Genomic DNA, 16,737 nt, shown 5'->3' on the forward strand with positions numbered 1-16,737 from the left:
AGGAGGGTCCCTGCTGGCCTGGGGATCGACCTGGCGCTGGCTGCACCCAGCACTGCTCTGACAAGTCTAAGCAGGGCTCCCCAGCTGAAGGGCTCCTCTCCTCGGTGGAGGAGCCACACTCCCCGGCCTACTCCGTAGCTTTCAGAGGTGTCCGTAACTGTCCCAGGCATGGGGGCCAGGCAGGACCCATCCCCCTGAATTCACCTGCCAGCTGCCCGCAGCGCAGGGCTGGGAGTGCACCGGAGCCACAGCAAGGCGCCCACGCCGGAGGGAGGTTCTAGCCATTTATTGGGGTGCAGGGGGCTGGCTCTGTGCCAGGAGACAGCAGGCAGGGCGTGGAGCCATGCCGCAGCAGGCAGCTGTGTCCGGCCACGGCCCGGCTGGCGGTGCTCCCGGCTCTTGCTCTGTCGGGGCAAACGAACAAAGGTTCAGGCTACCAGGGCCACCCAGGAGGTGAGGTGAGCCCAGCCTCGCTAAGGGCAAGGGGGCCAGTGCTGGGGCCTGCCCAGCCCCATAGCCGGAGGGCTGCCTCCACGACCCCACTAGTCTGCAGGAACTGCAGTGCCCCGGGCAGGCCCTGCCACGGAAACCAGCTGCAGCTAGACACGGGCCACTGCCCAGGCTCAGCGACCGGGGCCACGGGGCGTCTCGCTCCAGAAGCTGGACGTGAGCTGGCCCCATGGGTGCCACGATGCTTAGGGCCAGCGAGGCTTTACCAGCGGCGTGGGTCGGGGCCCAGCCCGGCTCCCCGGGGCCCAGCCGTGCACTCTGGGGGCAGCCTCCTGGCGAGCGGGAGCAGGGGGCCGGGCCGGGCTGGGCCTTACCTGGGGGGGCCCCTCACTCCTGCTTCTTGGGGTTGTTGACGGCCACGTAGTGGTAGAGAACCACGAGCAGGAAGAGCGACACGCCCAGCATGTTGGCGAAGATGGCGAGCTGCACGTCGGTGACCATCCTGCGGGAGAGCGGGTCAGCGCGGCCGGGCCGGGCCGGGCCGGGCCGGGCCGGGCCGGGGGGGTCCCATGGGGGGAGGGGTGCCGGGGGGGTCTCGGGCCGGGCCAGGCCAGTCTCGGTCAGGGTCCATGGGGGGCAGGGCGGGGGGTGCCGGGAGGGGTCTTGGGCCGAGGGGGTCCCATGGGGGGCGGGACCTGGAGGGGTCCCGGGGGGGTCTCGGGCCGGGCCAGTCTCGGTCACAGTCCCAGGGGGTGCCATGGGGGAGGGGTGCCGAGGGGGGCGGGGGTCTCGGTGAGGGCCCCGGGGGGAGGGGTGCCGGGGGGGTGCCCCGCCCACTCACTCACCCTCTCACGCGGAGGCTGCCCCGGGCCGGATTCGGACACGTCTCGCCGGCGGCTGCAGGCAGAGCGACTTCCGGCCGCGGTGCATTGTGGGGCGAGGGGGCGGGAAAGTCTGTCCGCGGGGCGGGGCCAGCCCCCCCCCCCGCTAGCCCCGCCCCCCACTATGACGCGCCGGCCCGGCCCCGCCCCGCCGCTCTCCCGCCGGCCGCTCTCCCGCCATGTTCGCGCTGCCGCCGCTGCCGCTGCCGAGCCTGGGCTCGGGGCTGCCCCTGGCGCTGCTGCTGGCCGGGCTCTGGGCGCTGCGCCGCCTGGCGGCCCGCGGGGTGAGCGCCGGGCCGGGCCGAGCCGTGCCGAGCCGTGCCCCGCCCCCTCAGCCTTCGCCACGCCCCCTCCGCCTCAGCCTCCGCCACGCCCCCGCCGCCGCCCCCCCCCCCCCTCGCGGCCGGGGGCTGGCCCACCCCCCCGGGGGGGGGGGGGCACGTGGGTGGGGGCGGGGCCCGGCCCCAGGGAGGGGGGGGCAGCAGGCGGCGCGCGGGCTCGTCTGGATGCGCCCCGGGGCCGGGAGCGGGGAGGCGGGCCCGGCGGGGCTGGGCCGGGTTCGGGCAGCGTAACCTGCTCACGGCTTCACCCCGCGCCCGCCCCCCCGCGAATCTGCAGCTGGCCCCGGCCGTGTCCAGCGCCGTGCACCGACGGGCGGGGGGAGCTGCCCCCGGGGGTGCCCGTCTCTGCCCAGCTCCGGCCTGGCCGGCCCCAGGGAGGCAGCGCTGGGGGCGGGGAGTCGGGCGGGCGCGGGGGGAGCTGGGCGGGCGCGGGGGTCCCTGGCGGAGACGTGAGGCCGCTCGTGTGTCCCCGGCAGGCCCAGCGCAGGAGGGCGAGGCAGGGGGGCCGCCGGCGAGCAGGGCCAGGTGAGCATGTCCCCCCCACACACACACAGCTGTGGGTCTTGGGGCACCCTAGGGCAGCCCCGGCCGCTCACCCTCTGCTTTGTGTCTCCTCCAGCCCCCTGCGCACTCCGGGAGCAGGGAGCCGGGCGGAGGGAGACGTCTCAGGGGGCCAGGTACGCGACCCCCAGCAACCCCCTGTCCTCCCACCAGCCGGCAGCGCTCAGCTCCCAGCCCAGCCCCCGAGCCTCACCCCCCCACACATCCTCGGGCCCATCCTCTCGCCTGGCGCCCGCTCACGCTGCAGTGGGGTGCCGGGGCCCTGTGCCCGGGGGCTCTGCCGCGCTGTCTGCAGCCCCCTGTCAGCTGCCGTCCAGCCCCGGGCCCGCCAGCCCCTGCACACCCCAGCCCCGCCTGGCTTCTTCAGCTGCCCCCGGCGGGCCGCGCGAGGGGAGTCCTTGTGCCCGGCTGCCAGCACCTGGCAATGGGGCCAGTCCCAGCTGTCTGCGCAGAGCCCTGAGACGGGGGGGGCCCAGGGCGGCTGGAGGGGGGGCGGGCCCCATCTCAGGGATCTGCGGGCGGGGGTGAACTTACAACCCGCCTGAGCTTGCTCTTCTCTTGCAGCTGCCGGGAGCCGCCCCTGGAGCTGCCCCTGGGCCGCACGCTGCGGGTGGTGGAGGGGCACATGTGGCGCCTCGCCCTGCACCTGGGCAAAGTCACCAGCCCGTAAGGCGGCAAGGGGCAGCCGAGTGGGGCGGGCGGGGGGCAGGGGCCCGGCGCCGGGGCAGGACCCCTAAGGCAGAGTGCGGGACTCCCCGCCTGCGATGCAGACAGGCAGGTGGTGCCCATCCCCACCCGAGCCCACCTGGAACGTCCTGAGCCCCCCGCTGCGCCCCACGAGGCAAACACCACCGTGGCCAGCCCTGTCCTCCCCCACCATCGATCCCGCCCCATGGCGAGCCTTGTCCCAGCCCGCCCCAGATCCCCCGCCCTGCGGCCAGCTGCCCCACCCCAGACCGCCTTCCCTTCCACCCGTCCCTCCCCGGATCCCCCTGCCCACCCCAGATCCCTCGCCTCCCGTCAGCCCTGCCCACCCCGGATCCCCCTCCCTGCAGCCAGCCCTGGCCCTGCCTGCCCTGGGTCCCCCTCCTGCAGCCCCAGCCGATGCCATGCACTCAGTCCCTCGCTGGGCGTCTGTCTGTCTGTCTGTCTCTCCCGCAGGGTGGCCTGGCGGGCTGAGTTCCCCAGCGATGCCTCCAGCTCTGTGGACTCCGGCCCCTCCTCGCTGGGCAGCTGCAGTCGCTGCTGCGGAAGAGAAGCTAATCTGACCCCGTGGGAGCCCCGGGGTCCCCTGCCCCCGGCACGCTCGCTGCCTCGCCCATGGCACCCCTCGTGCTGCCCAGGAGCTGCTGCCGCCGCCCAAGGACAATCGCCCCTCCCCAAGCCCTCTGCCACGGGGCCACGGCGCCACCGGGCGCGCAGTGCACGGCTGCCGGTGCTGGGCCAGGTCGCACCGCGGGGCCTGGAGTTCAACGTGCGGTGCAAGCACCTGCAGGCCTTGTGGGGGGGTCCGACACCCCACACCACGTCCCTGGCCCGGCTGGTCCCCCGCGCGCCCGCCCTGCACCCGCCGAGCGGCGCCGGTGGGGCCAGCGTCACGTTCAGCACGAGCAGGGTCTCCTTCCTGAGCTCCGCGGGGCGGGAGGAGCTGGACCGGCACGTGCAGAGCAAGCGGCTGCACCACGAGGGCTGCCTCTGCCCGGCCCCCCACGCGCCCCTGCACGGCTCCGGTCCCGGGAAGACAGGTACGGAGCAGGGCGTAGAACCAGACCACGGGCTCCATGGACTGGCCGAGACCCAGAGAGCTGGTGCCAGCCTGCTGCGTCCCCGGCAGAGCCCGGAGCCCTGGGCCTGCGTCACGGCAGACACCTCTGGGCCGTGCTGGGCCGCCTCTCGCTGGCCGGGAAGGGCTTGGGGTGCCAGCTGGAGGCGCTGGGGAGGCGCTCCCAGGACAGCGCTGGGCCGGGCCCAGAGGCCGCGCTGCCCAGGCCCGTCCACCCCAGTGCCCGGCGTTCCCAGCCATGCGGCAGGGGTCCGTCCGCAGCCTCGAGAGCAAGATCCTGACCCACTGCTCACCCCCCGGGGGGCCAGGAGAGGGGGAGCCCGCAGTGGAGGGCAGCCAGGGCCGGGCAGGCAAGGAAGGGCACAAGCAGTGACACCTTGGCCCATCTGGGGCTTCCCCGGCACCCTCCTGCTCCCAGCCCCGGGCGAGAAGAAGCCCCAGCCCTGTGAGCCTGGGGGCAGGGTTAGCTGCAAGGGGCGCAGGGGCGGTACCCTGGGGCCTTGGCTCCCAGTTGTGACTCCCGCCAGCCTGCCCCTTCGCCCAGCGTTGGCCCTTCCTCTGCACTGGGACCCGGCTGGGTGGGGCCCCCGGGGCTCCTGCCCGCTCGAGACCTTCCAGCCCCCCGGGGTCCATGGCTTTGGGGCAGATTTTTGGCCTGTTTAAAGGGCCAGCAGCCCCCCTCTGCCGACAGGAGCCCCACGCCTGGGCAGCAGGGAAGGATTTAGAGCCCTTCTGAGCCTGGCCTTTGGGGGCTGGTGACCCCAGTGCCGGGTCAGCGCCACCTGGGTGCAGAGCCCCGTCCTCCCTGGCTCGGGCCTGGGACACGCGGGGAGCCGAGTACCTGGGAAAGTTGGACCCCACGAATGGAGTCGTGGGAGGCCACCCCGGCGCGACGGTGATGGGCCAGGAGTGGGGAGAGCGCTCTCCCAGCCGGCGGCCCCAGCGCTTGTCTCCCCCCACCCGCCCTCCGACACTGTGGCTGTAACCATCCTGGCTGCGGTAACCCCCCTGGTCCAGTGCCAGGCTCACGAACTGCCCCATGCGGGGTCCTGCCGGGCGGTGGGAGGAGGGGGGAGCCCCGCTGCCGGGGGCGCTCGCCGGGCTCCAGGCCGCGCTCCTGGCCATCGCCTGCAGATGGCAGGGGAGTGTCACAAGTGCTGCACCAGGACCCCCCCCCGTCCCGGAGCATGCCCTGGGCAGCGGCTGCGTTTGCACTAGGCGTGGGGTACTGGGCGGGGCCCATCTGCACTAGGTACAGGGTGCGTGGCAGGGCCCGTCTACACTAGGTACAGGGTGCGTGGCAGGGCCCGTCTACACTACACAAGGCCGCCTCTGTCCTGGCGAGGAGGAGCCTGGCAGGGCGGGCTGCACGCAGAGCTCTAGGTGATGGCAGCTGCCCGGGGGATCCGGCCAGGGGCTCGGGGCCTGCAGCCGGCTCCTGGACCCCAGCCCAGTCCGTATGGTCGGGCCCTTTGTGCTGCCTAGGGGGCAATGCTCCGTATGGGGGGCTGGGGTTCCCCTGCCCCGGGCACGGTGGCACCTTTGTGAGCCTTTGCCGTTTACCAGGCCTCAGCCAGCACAGGGTGGGGGCTCCCTAGCCTCAATGGGGGGCTGGGGGGCCCCCGGAGCTCTAAGGGGGGACCTGGCACTGTAAGGAGAGGGGCCACGGGTGGGCTGTGGGGCAGAGCGGGGTTGGCGCCCCTAGACTTTGGCCTGGAGCGTGGGGCCGTGGCTCCTTTGCGGGCCGATGGGGCCGGGTCCACTTGGATTCCGCCAGCTGGAGCACGGGGACGGGGCAGGCTGGCTGCCCCCCGATTCCATGTGACGCTCCCGGGGGGAGGGTGGGGTCCCTGGCCAGGCAGCCCGTGGGAGCCCTGAGCTGTGGGGCCCCGCAGCTGCTCACCCTTCTCTCCTGCCCCCTCAGGTGCTGACGCCCGGCGGAGCCAGGAGCCCTGCATCTGCCCCCTGGCGCTGCCCCCCGGAGACGCTGGCTGCACCCTCGCCCTCGCCCCCGCTGTCCTGGGCAGGCTGAGCCTGCAGGCGGCTGCCAGGCTGCAGCTCCACGCGGCCCGGAAGTGTCTGGAGATCAGAGCCGGGGCCGTGCCCACCGCGGTGAGTGTGTCGCAAGGAGCCGCTCGTCCACGGCACCCGCCGGCCCTGCCCCAGCTGCTGCGCCCCGGCCAGAGGCACCGGCAGCCGCGCCCCAGCACGTGCCCGGCCCTGGAGCCGGAGGCGGTGCGGCGCCTCGAACTCCACCTGCGACAGAAGGGGCTGCGCGCGCTGTCGGGGCCGCCCGCCCTGCACCTGCCGTCCTTGGCCCTGCTGCTGCCCCGCGCCCCCCGCCTGCCTGCCCCCCGCGCCAGGGGGGCCCCCGAGGTGGAGCTGACCGAGCAGGACACCCCCTTCCTGAGCCCCACCGCCCGCAGCAGCCTGGAGTGGCACGTCCGCAGCAAGAGGCTGCAGCACAGCTGGGGCCTGCCCTCCCTCCCGCAGCGCTCCCTGGCCGCCTTCCTGGCCCCGGCCCCCCGCCCTGGCGCCCTGCCCCCCCGGCCTCCCCGGGAGGTGACCGTCGCCCCCCAGGAGCTGCCCTTCCTCAGCAGGGGCACCCAGCGGGAACTGGAGTCCCATCTCGTCACCCTGCAAGCCCAGCGCTGCTGGGGGCTGCCCGGGAGAGTCCAGGCCTCGCTGCCTCGCTTCATGCCGCCTGCCCCAGGCCATGTGCCAGCCGGAGAACCACCTGCCCCGGGCCACATGCAGGCCCCCCAGTCTCTGCACCAGCCACCCACCCCGGGCCACGCAGCATCCAGCCGGCCGCCCACCCCGGGCCACGGAGCATCCAGCCGGCCGCCCACCCCGGGCCACGCACCAGCCAGCCGGCCACCCACCCCGGGCCACGCACCAGCCAGCCGGCCGCCCACCCCGGGCCATATACCAGCCAGCCGACCGCCCACCCCGGGCCACGCAGCATCCAGCCAGCCTCTGCACCAGCCGCCCAAGGCCTTGGGCCATGCAGCATCCAGCCGGCCGCCCATCCCAGGCCACAGAGCATCCAGCCAGCCACCCACCCCGGGCCACGCATCAGCCAGCCGGCCGCCCACCCCGGGCCACACATCAGCCAGCCGGCCGCCCACCCCGGGCCACCCATCCGCCCCCCGGCCGCCCACCCCAGGCCACACATCAGCCAGCCGGCCGCCCACCCCGGGCCACGCATCAGCCAGCCGGCCGCCCACCCCAGGCCACAGAGCATCCAGCCTGCCACCCACCCCGGGCCACGCACCAGCCAGCCCGCCGCCCACCCCGGGCCACGCACCAGGCAGCCGGCCCCCATGCCAGCTCAGTTTCAAGAAGGCTGACTCTGACCCCTCCCTGCTGAAGGTGCCCGGTCCGGGGAGGCCAGGGGCCGCACACCCAGCCTCCAAGCTGCTCCCCAGGGCAACGGACCCGCCGGGATCCAGGGCTGCCGGAGAGGAAGAGGGCAGCGTAGTGCGGCCCAGGGGCCGGAGCGGCTCACGGCACGCCCTGCGGCCTGTGCAGCATGGAAGCAGCAGGGGAGACCGTGTCCCACCCCACCGCCATGGGGCTGCCCCCCAGCTGAAGCGCGCCACCATCACATCCCAGAGCCGGGCCCCAGGCAGGGGGCAGCAGCAACCGAAGACGGGCACCATCCTGAGGACAGACACTCACCCCACACTGGAGGCACGGGGCAGCGAGGGCCCCTTGCCCCTCCCCGGGGCTGGGCCCCCCCCGGGTGCCTCTGCCAGCCCCGAGTGGCTGGCCCGTGCCATTGTCCGCTCGCTTGGCCCCGAACGGGCCGCGCGGGACCTGCAGCTGCGGCTCCTGGGCCGGGGCCGGCTGAGCGTGGAGTACCCCGTGTGCCTGCCGTGCGGCTGCTGCCTGGAGGGCGGCGTCTGCCCCCAGCACCCGGCGCCCCGGGGCCAGCGCGGCCCCCGCCTCGTCGTCTACCCCAAGCTGAGCGTCGGGGGGAGCCAGGCAGGCCGCCTCCGCCTGAGCCTGGGCTTCCTGCTGAAGGTCAAGAGGAAAGAAGCCAGGAAGTGGCAGCTGACGGCGGAGCCCCCCAGCCAGCTGGGGCTGGGCACGGCCTGGGAGGAGGTGCCCGGCGGCCTCGGGCAGCCCACGAAGCAGCAGGGCCCGGAGGGGGCCCTGGGTGTCCGACGCCCCGGAGAGCAGCCTCCCTGCCGGGCATGTAGCCAGGCTGCCAGGCCCAGGGTCTGCCCATGCCCAGCCGCGCCTCGCTCGGGCCCGGGGGTGCTGCCCCTCCTGCAGCAGGAGGCCACGGGCTGGGCAGGGGCTGGGAGCCAGGCTCCTTTCAGCCAGCTGGGTTCTGCCGCTGGCAGCGCCGTGGAGCTGCCCGGAGCCGGGAAGGCCAGGCCCACAGAGCCCCGCTGGGACCCGAGGCCACCGAGAACCCAGAGCTGTGCCCTCCGCTCCCCGCCCAGCACAGCCACACGGACACCTGTGCCCCGGAGCCAGCCCCGGCCAGCAGCAGCACCACGGAGAGCCGGGTCCGCGCCTCGCCCAGCCCCGGCTACAGCAGACACCGTCCTCCAGAAACTGTGGGTCTCTGTTCAGCGGGCCTGGGCCAAGCTGTGGGGCAGAGGCAAAGCCAGCGTCCCGCCCAGGAGAGCAGGGGGGCTCCCGGTTCAGCCAGCCCCCAGCGGGCATTCCCGGGGCACCAAGGTTTCCAGCTGAGCCGAGCCCCGGGGAAGCCAGGCTGGAGCGGCAGCGTGGCAGTGCGGGGGGGGCTGCCAGGACACCTCCCGCCCCCTCCACCTGCTCGTCTGGGCTGGAGGCAAATAAACTCAGCTGGACCCGTGGCTCCATCGCGTAACGTGTGTGGGGCTGCCCCATCCCTGCCAGGGGGGCCCAGCTCTGCCTGGGGGGAGGCAGGTTGGGGCCCAGACTCCCTGCTCCTGGTCCCACGCGCCCGCAGCCACCACTGCTGGCTCCGCCCTCCTCGCAGGGGGGGAAGAAGGGGGACCCCCTGTGTAACCACGGGGGGGGCCCAGCCGTGCTCTCAGGCAGGGACCCCTGCGCCGTGTCCAGCCGCAGTGGGGGTGCTCAGCGCCCCAGGGACCGCAGGCTGCAGTTTAATAGCAGCCAGGCTTTGAAAGCGCTCCAGAGACCCCCCCAAAGCATCGCACCCCGTGTGGACAGAGCTGGGCACCCACCCTCCCGCTGCTGGCCCGGCAACAAGCCAGTTCTGCCCCAGCCTGTCTAACCACCCGCCCCCAGGGGCAGTGCCTGGCCGCCCGCCCATGGGCTTTCCCCGGGCCCTGCCTGGCTGCGGGCCTCTCCACACCCCGGGGCCGGGGCTGGGGCTGGGGCAGCGCCACCAGCACGGGGCTGAGCCTGCAGCTCGTTCCTACTGCACCAGCCGCGTCCTCTCGCCTGGGCCCTGCAGGGCGCGGGGCCGAGTCGCTGGCGCTGGGAGGGCAGCTGTGTGGAGGAGGGCCTGCGGATATCTGGATGGGCCAAATCCTGTGGCGGTGGGCAGAGACTGTTGGGGGGGCGGTTCAGGGCAACTCTGGCTCCCCGGCAGGGAGATGGGTCCAGCTGGGGAGAGGGTCAGAGGTCGGGAGTCGCCCCGTAGAGTGGGGCTGGGTCCAGGGCAGGCGGGTGGCGTTGCCCCCCCAGTGCTGGCTCGAGGTGAGAACGGGATGTGTGCGGGAACTGCAGCCCTGCATGGGGGGGCTGGGATCAGGACCGTGCCCTCGCCCCATGGCCAGCACCCGCCGGGGCTGTGCTCAGGGATGGGGGGCCTGACCATGTGGTGCAGCAGGCAGGATGCGGGGCTCGATGTTCCTGGCTCCATGCAGGAGCGTCCTGTGGCCCAAAGCGAGACAGAGCCGCGGGCGGGGTGGTGGGACCTGCTCCCCGACGAGCCCCATGGTCCCGTTCCCGGCCCCCGCCTCCCCCAGCTGCCAGCTGGCCCGGACAGCCTGAGCGCTCCAGCCAGCGCAGGGGGGATCCCAGCCCAGGGCGGGGACCAGGCCCATTTCCCCAGCCCGTCCCGTCCCGTCCCATCCTTCCCAGTGCGGGGCGGGCGCCAGGCCCTGCTGCGGCCAGGTGTTTCCTCTGCTTCGCGGCCCCACGGCCAGTGTGCGCCAGGCAGACGCGTGCTGGGGGAGCTGACTCGGCTCGGGGCAGGGTGCCTGTGTGTGCTGGGGGGAGGTGTGGGGGGGGGCTGGGACCAAGGGATGGGCCCTGCTGGGCTTCTCCAGCCCTGACCCCATCCTGTGGGGCCCATGGGCCAGGCGGGGGCGGGGTCCTGCTGCAGAGTAATGATGGGGGGGGGGGGGGACGACAGTTCTGTCCTCCAGCACACCTGACCCCAGGCTGCTCACTCAGCAGAGGAAATCCGCCGACAGCCCAGCACAGCCGGCTTCCCGTCCCCCCCAGCCCCCCGCGCTGCCTGTGCCCCTCAGTCCTGACCCACAGCCCCCAGCTGTGCCAGCCCTGCCCCCCCAGCTGTGCCAGCCCTGCCCACGGCCACTCTGAGGCCCCCCCCCCCTGTCACCCTCTGTGCAAAGCTGTCCCCCACCCGCTCTGTGCCCGGCTCCCTGCCTGGCTGCGGTGGCTCCGGGTTCTAGCCAGCTGCTCTCCGGCCTGTTCCCTGCGGAGGCCGGTACCTGGGGGGCCTGGTTGGGGGGCCCAGTTGCGGGGGGGCCCTGAGCCCCACGGCGCCCTGCTTGGCCCAAGCGGGCTCAGAAATGCCAGCAGGGGCACCAGCGGCCCCCACCGCACAGGGCCCGTGACCCCCAACTCAGACCGGCTCCATCTGCGGCCCTCGTTGGGGGGGGGGAGGCAGAGGGCAGGCCTGGGCACCCAGCCCGGTGCCCCCCCCCAATGACAGGTGCTGTGGCAAACCCGCAGACAGCCCTGGGAGGGCAGGGAGTGTGTGGGGAGATGGGGGTCCCAGTGCAGGGGAGGGTGAGAGCCCGGCCCCCCCCCACCTGCCAAGTAACTGCCCCCCAGCCTGGCTTCAAGGGCACCCAGCACACACAGGGTTAATGAAAACAGCCCCCCCGGGAGCCTGCCCCCCACAGTCAGCACCCCACCCCCCTCCCCACACAGCCCCCTGCTGGGAGCCCCCCAGCCAGGGCTCCCACACCTGGGATGTAGCGGGGAGCCCCGGGGGGGGGGGTTGCTTTGTAACCTGGGCACCCCGAAGACCCCCTACAATCGGGGGAACCCCCCCCCCGCGCGAGTCCCTGCCTGGCCCGGATTGGAACCAGCTCCCCCCGGCCCAGCTGCTCTCGGTACCGCCCCCCCCCCCCAGCGGAGCTGGTCCCAGCCGGGGGGGGGCAGCGATCCTCGGGGTGAGCATCATTGGGTCCCCACCCCCGCCGCGCCCCTCCCGGAATGGGGGAGGGGGGCTGTGCTCCCCGGCCCGCCCCACAGCGGCTGTGCCAGAGCAGACGCCCCTCCCCAACCCGCCCCCCCCCCCCCGCCGGCCGGCCGCTGTCTCCATACAAGGGCAGGCGGCGCGGCTGGCCGGGCTCAGGCGCGGTCCGCGCTCAGGGGAGCCCCCGCCACCGCCCCCCCGCAGCAGGGAGGGGCCCCAGGGACCCACTGCAGGGGCGGCTCCGTCCAGCAGGGGGCGCCACGTCTGCCCCCCCCCCCCAGAGCCCCCGTCCCATCCTGTCCCCCCCCCCAACGCCCCGTCCCAGCTCTGCCCCCCCCCCCCAACACCCCCATCCAGCCCTCCACGGTGGGGGGAAGGAGCTGCGGGGGGTCGTTTTGCTGAGCGGTGCCAGTCCCCAGCACAAGCCGCTCCCTCCCTGCGGCGGGGGGGCAGGTCCTCGGGGGGGCAGCCCCACAGTGGGTGGGGTACTGGGGCCCGTTGGCGCTGGGTTGATGGGGGGGGGGGGGCCCCTATTCCGGCTGGGCAGAGCGGCAGGGCCGGGTGTGTGTGTGTGTGGGGGGGGGGGGAATAGAGCGAGTGGGGGGGGGGGACGGCTGCATGAGCAGCGCAGGGGCAGGCGAGACTGGCCCAGGGCAGGGGGGGCGTGTCACGGGGTGAGGAGGGGGGCAGGGCCTCCCCCCCCCCCCCCCCCGCTCATGTGGCTCCAGCTTGTGCCCCATGGGCCAGGCTCACTCGCTGCCTTGCCCCACGTGGGGCCCCGGTCACAGGGCATCGCTGGGCCGCCGGCGGGACGGGGCGTCTGGGCGCGGGGTTCGGGCCAGAGCCGCCCCAGGGGGACCCCAGGCGGCAGCAGCGTCTGCTGGGAAAGGCTGGGCCAGCGCCAGGCCAGCGCCCGCAGGACAGGACGTGACTCATGCAGCGCTGGGAGAAAAATCCCCATGTGTGGCGTGCTGGAAACCCCACAGCTGGGCCGGGCCCTGGGAGCCGGGCCCTGGGCTCAGTGACCCCCCGCCCTGCCCGCACCTGGTGCAGTGCCCCTCAGCCCGACCCGCTGCCCTGCCATCCCAGCGCCGGGCTACCCCTCCTGCGGCGCGCTGGCGGTGCCCCACGCCCGCCCAGCACCCCAGGCCCACGCGCAGCCAAAGGCAGGGCCTGGCCTCCTGCCACGCCACGCCGGGCTATAATTAGCTGCCTCCAAAGAGGGGTTTGAGCCAACGTGGCCGGGTCCGCCGGGGGGGGGGGGGGGGGCTGCGAGGCCTGTGAAAAGTCAGCGCGGCCGCAGGCCCTTCCCGGAGCCTCCTGACGCAGGCGCCTGCCAGACCCCACAGCAATGGGGGCTTGGGGGGCGGCAGGGAACCTCGGGGGGCACGCCCAGACGCTGGGAAACGCTGCCTCTGTGGGCTGCATGCGGGTGTGAGTCTGGGGCTGTGTCCCAGCCCTGCACGGGTCGGGGGGCCCAGCTCCTGCCCTGGCTGCCCCGCTTGGTACCAACCCCCCCCCCCCCCCGGTCAGCGGAGTAACAACACTGACCCCAGACATCCAGCCAGGGCCCTTTGCTCGGGAGGGGCTGGGCGTCCGGCCCGCACCCTGAGCTTTTCTGAGGCCCCCCCCCCCCCCCAACCCCTCAGCCCCCCCCCCTCCGGTCACACCCAGCTGGGAACCCATGCAGGCAGGGAGTGGGGGTGGGGCACACAGTGCTCACACACTCACCCAGGCTTGGTTTTACACACACACACACCACTATACACACACACACACACACACGGACACCCTCGCCTCCCCCTCCCCCCATCCTTCCCCCTCCCCCCCCCGGCATGCACAGCCCCCCCCCGCCCCCCCGGCTGGTGCACACAGTGCAGCCCCCCCCCGCCCCCGTGTCCAGGCCGATCGTTCCGAGTGTGCTGCTTCCCTGGCGGCCAGGCTCCATGGGGTGTGGTGCCCGCGATGCCACCCAGCGCCACACCGCTGCCCCCATGTATGAAGGGAGGGGACACAGCTCGAGGGGGCCCCAGCAGGGACATGGGTGCATCGGGGGGGGGGGGGGTGTCTCCTGGGGGTTGTTGATCCCTGCCATGGAGATGGGTCTGTATGGGGATATTGGGGGGGGGGGAGGGCGGTGTCAGCCCTAGGGAGAAGAGGGCAGCTGAAGCTACCAGGCCTTTGCCCTTCCTGTGTGTCTGCATGGTCACGGGGCCCTGAGGTGGGGCTGCATGGGGACAGTTGGGGGTCACGGGGCTCTGAGATGGGGGCTGCTCGCAGGGGGAGGGGCTGCAGGGAGCCATGGAGGTTCTCAGGGCCTCCTCTGCCTGAATGTCCCCCCAGCGCTGAGCCCTGCTGCCCTGGGGGGGGGGGGCCAGCCAGGTGTGTGTGGGGGGGCTGTGTCAGCCCCTCGCTGCCCCACAGGCAGGCGTCCGGGCTGGCAGCGTGAGCGGTGCGCCCCTCGGGATCAGAGCCGGGAAGGGGCAGCCGGCCCAGACAAAGGGGTCTTTGTGGACTGGGCTGGGGGGCTGCAGGCTGCACGTGTTTGCGTGCGACCAGTTTATCAACTGACCCACCTCGCTCAGTATCCGTGACCTGGCCTCGCTCTGCACTGATTTAGTTCGTTTTCTTCCCGGTCATTAATAAAGGCATTACGTAGCGTGAGGCCAAGCACCGATCCCTGCTGGAAACACCCACGCAGGGACAAGGCTCTGGTTAAATGGTGAGATTTATCAGTGAGCCAGTTTTTCAGCCATGTAACGTGCGCTATGTTCATTGAAAAAGTATAACTGGGGTCAAAAACAAACCAGGTAGGTTTATGGAGGTTGGGTCAGTCAATGACTGGCAGCCAAGAAGGTCAGGGACACACCCCATGCTGGGGGGGGCGCGACCCTAAAGCTCTGACGAGAAAGCGGAGTGGCTCACGCCATAGTTGCTCTGTTCTGGGCACTCCCCTTGAGTTCTGGTACGGGGCCACGCTGGAGCCAGAACACGAGGCGCGAGATGGACACTGCTGTGACTCAGCATGACTGCGACTAGTGTTTTAATGATAATCTCCTGCGATACCAAGTCAACCGCCTTCACGAAAGCTGGCTGTTACCTCAGCACGCGCCGTGTGTGTGTGTGTGTGTGTGTGTGTGTGTGCGCGCGCGCGCGCGCGTGTGTGAGAGAGAATTATCAGCCAAACTTGTAATCTCATCAAAAAAGATAATCGTGTTAGTTTGACAAGATCTATTTTCCATACTCCCCCCATGGTGATTTGCATTATTGACATTACTTGCCTTTAATTTGTTAATACTCAAGTCCTATCAATCACACCATTAGCTTGCCTAGGATCAATGTCAGACTCCCAGGCCTATGTATACCTGGATCATCCCATTTACATTTTATAAATAATTGGCACAACATCAGCTTTCTTCTAGTCTTCCCCGGGTTTCCAAGACTTATTGAAAGTCAACATTATGAACTCCTCAGCCAGCTCTTTTAAAACTCTTGGATGCAAGTTATCCAGCCTTGTTGATTTAAAAATGTCTAACTGCTACATTGTAACATCCTCCTGAGCTACCAGTGGAATGGAACGAGTGTTATCATATGAGTTGACTATATCATCTGGTTTCTTCCCAAATAAAGCAGCAATATTTATTGAATACGTCTTCCTTTTCTGCTTTACTATTGATAATTCTACCATTTCCAACTAGTAATGGACCAATACCATTGTTAGGATTCTTTTTGTTTCCAGTATACTTAAAAAACTCCTTCTTGTCCTTAACTTTGCTGGAATATAGATTTCTCCTTGTGTCCCTTTGCTTCCTTTATCAATTATCTACAATTTTTAGCTTCTGATTTATAGTCATTACTGGTAACTTTCCCTCTATTCCACTTGTTACATGTATATAAATCCTAGTTTAGATGGGAAATTAAGGCAGCTCTCTCTCTCTCTCTATATATATATATATATATTGCCTTCTAAACCAGTTTGTTTGTTTTTTTAACTCATATGACCTTCTTCCTTGCATTTTGGGAATCCAGTAAAGTGTATTTAAACAAGTCCCAATTACCATTCACGTCTGTGTGTGTGTGTGTGTGTGTGCGTGCACGGCCGGGGGGGGGGGGGGGGAAGGGGGGGAATCTGTGGGCCTGGGTATCCATATGTGTGTGGAGGGGGTATCTCTTTATTTGAGGGGTGTGTGTATCTGTGGGGGAGCTGTGCATGTGTGTGTGTGAATGGTGCATGTGTATCCGTGGAGTTGTGTGTGTGTGTGTGTGTGTGTGTGTGTGAGGGGGTAGCCTTGTGTGTGTGTGTGTGTGGTGATGATAGACCTGTGGGGGTGCATCTGTTGGGGGTATCCTTTTTTGTAAGTGGGGTCTGTATGTGTGGGCAGGCTATCCCTGTGTGTGTGTGTGTGTGTGTGTGTGTGTGATGGGGAGGGCTGTGTGTGTTGTGTGTGGGTGTATCTCTGGGGAGGGTGGAGGGGGGGGAAATCCTGTCTGTGTAACCATGTGTGTGGGGGGGCTATGTGTTTGTGTGTCTGGGGAGGGATCCCTGTCTGCATAGCTGTGGGGGGTGCTGGGTGTGTGGGTGTATCTCTGGGGAGGGGATCCCTGTCTGTGTATGTGTGTGAGGGGCTGTGTGCGTGTATCCCTGGGGCAGGGAGGGCAGTGTGTCCGCGGTGGGGCCGTGCAGAGGTCCGTTCGGGGTGGCTGTGTGCACACACTGCCCCATGCCCCATGGCTCGGCTGAATATTTGCACCAGCCCCCCCAGGCTGCCCAGCTGGGAGCAGGGAGGTAGTTGGGGGGCTGGGTCAGAGCCCGCCCCCCCACTGATCAGGAGACTGGTCCCACCTGCCCCCTGCCCCTCACTCGTGGGTCGAGGGGGGATGCGACTGGCTGCCAGCGGGGAGTGAGGCCTATGGGTCTGCCCCACAGATTGGGGTGGGGAGAGCAGCCACAGAGGGAGGCAATGGGCCCCCAACGTCCGGGCTGCCCATCCCGACTCACCCGGCCAGGCCAGGGCCCACCTTGTCCCTGCAGGAGGGCCTGGGGGGCTGCCAGTGCCGCTGGCCAAGCCTGGGTGCCAGGGCGCCAAGGGGGCGCCCCAGGGCTCCGCACCCCCCGGCTCCCACTGGCCACGGCAGGCCCAGCCCGAGGTCAGAGGTCACCAGTGCCACGGGCGGCTCGGCAGGCCCAGGGGATTGCAGGGAAAACAACCAGGCCTGGGCTGGGAACGGGCCGGCGCCAGCCACGAGCCAGGGCAGCACCCCCCGCCCGCCATGGGGCGCCAGCGGATTGGACGGCAGGGCCGGCAGTGGCACGAGTGGGGCACAAGTGGGGCGCCGTGGCGGGGCTGGGGGGGG

General features: G+C 70.5%; 2 protein-coding genes across 2 annotated transcripts; one reads left to right on the top strand and one right to left on the bottom strand.

The window, feature by feature from the left end:
• Positions 1–271: 271 nt before the first annotated feature.
• OST4 (oligosaccharyltransferase complex subunit 4, non-catalytic) lies at positions 272–1,439 on the bottom strand. The gene is made up of 3 exons (XM_067550561.1): positions 1,296–1,439; positions 825–952; positions 272–404 (listed from the first exon to the last, which is right to left on the bottom strand). Exon 2 carries the CDS (start codon positions 949–951, stop codon positions 838–840), a length of 114 nt encoding a protein of 37 aa, XP_067406662.1. The 5' UTR covers position 952; positions 1,296–1,439; the 3' UTR covers positions 272–404; positions 825–837.
• Positions 1,440–1,510: 71 nt separating this feature from the next.
• On the top strand, positions 1,511–9,765 carry PRR30 (proline rich 30). The gene is made up of 6 exons (XM_067550559.1): positions 1,511–1,615; positions 2,149–2,197; positions 2,292–2,349; positions 2,798–2,899; positions 3,395–3,978; positions 5,941–9,765. Exons 1-6 carry the CDS (start codon positions 1,511–1,513, stop codon positions 8,724–8,726), a joined length of 3,684 nt encoding a protein of 1,227 aa, XP_067406660.1. The 3' UTR covers positions 8,727–9,765.
• The last annotated feature ends 6,972 nt before the right edge of the window (positions 9,766–16,737 follow it).

Source organism: Emydura macquarii, unplaced genomic scaffold (genome assembly GCF_026122565.2).
Source record: "Emydura macquarii macquarii isolate MOO-44397 ecotype Brisbane River unplaced genomic scaffold, CSIRO-AGI_Emac_v2 contig_1300, whole genome shotgun sequence".
Lineage (NCBI taxonomy): Eukaryota > Metazoa > Chordata > Testudines > Chelidae > Emydura > Emydura macquarii.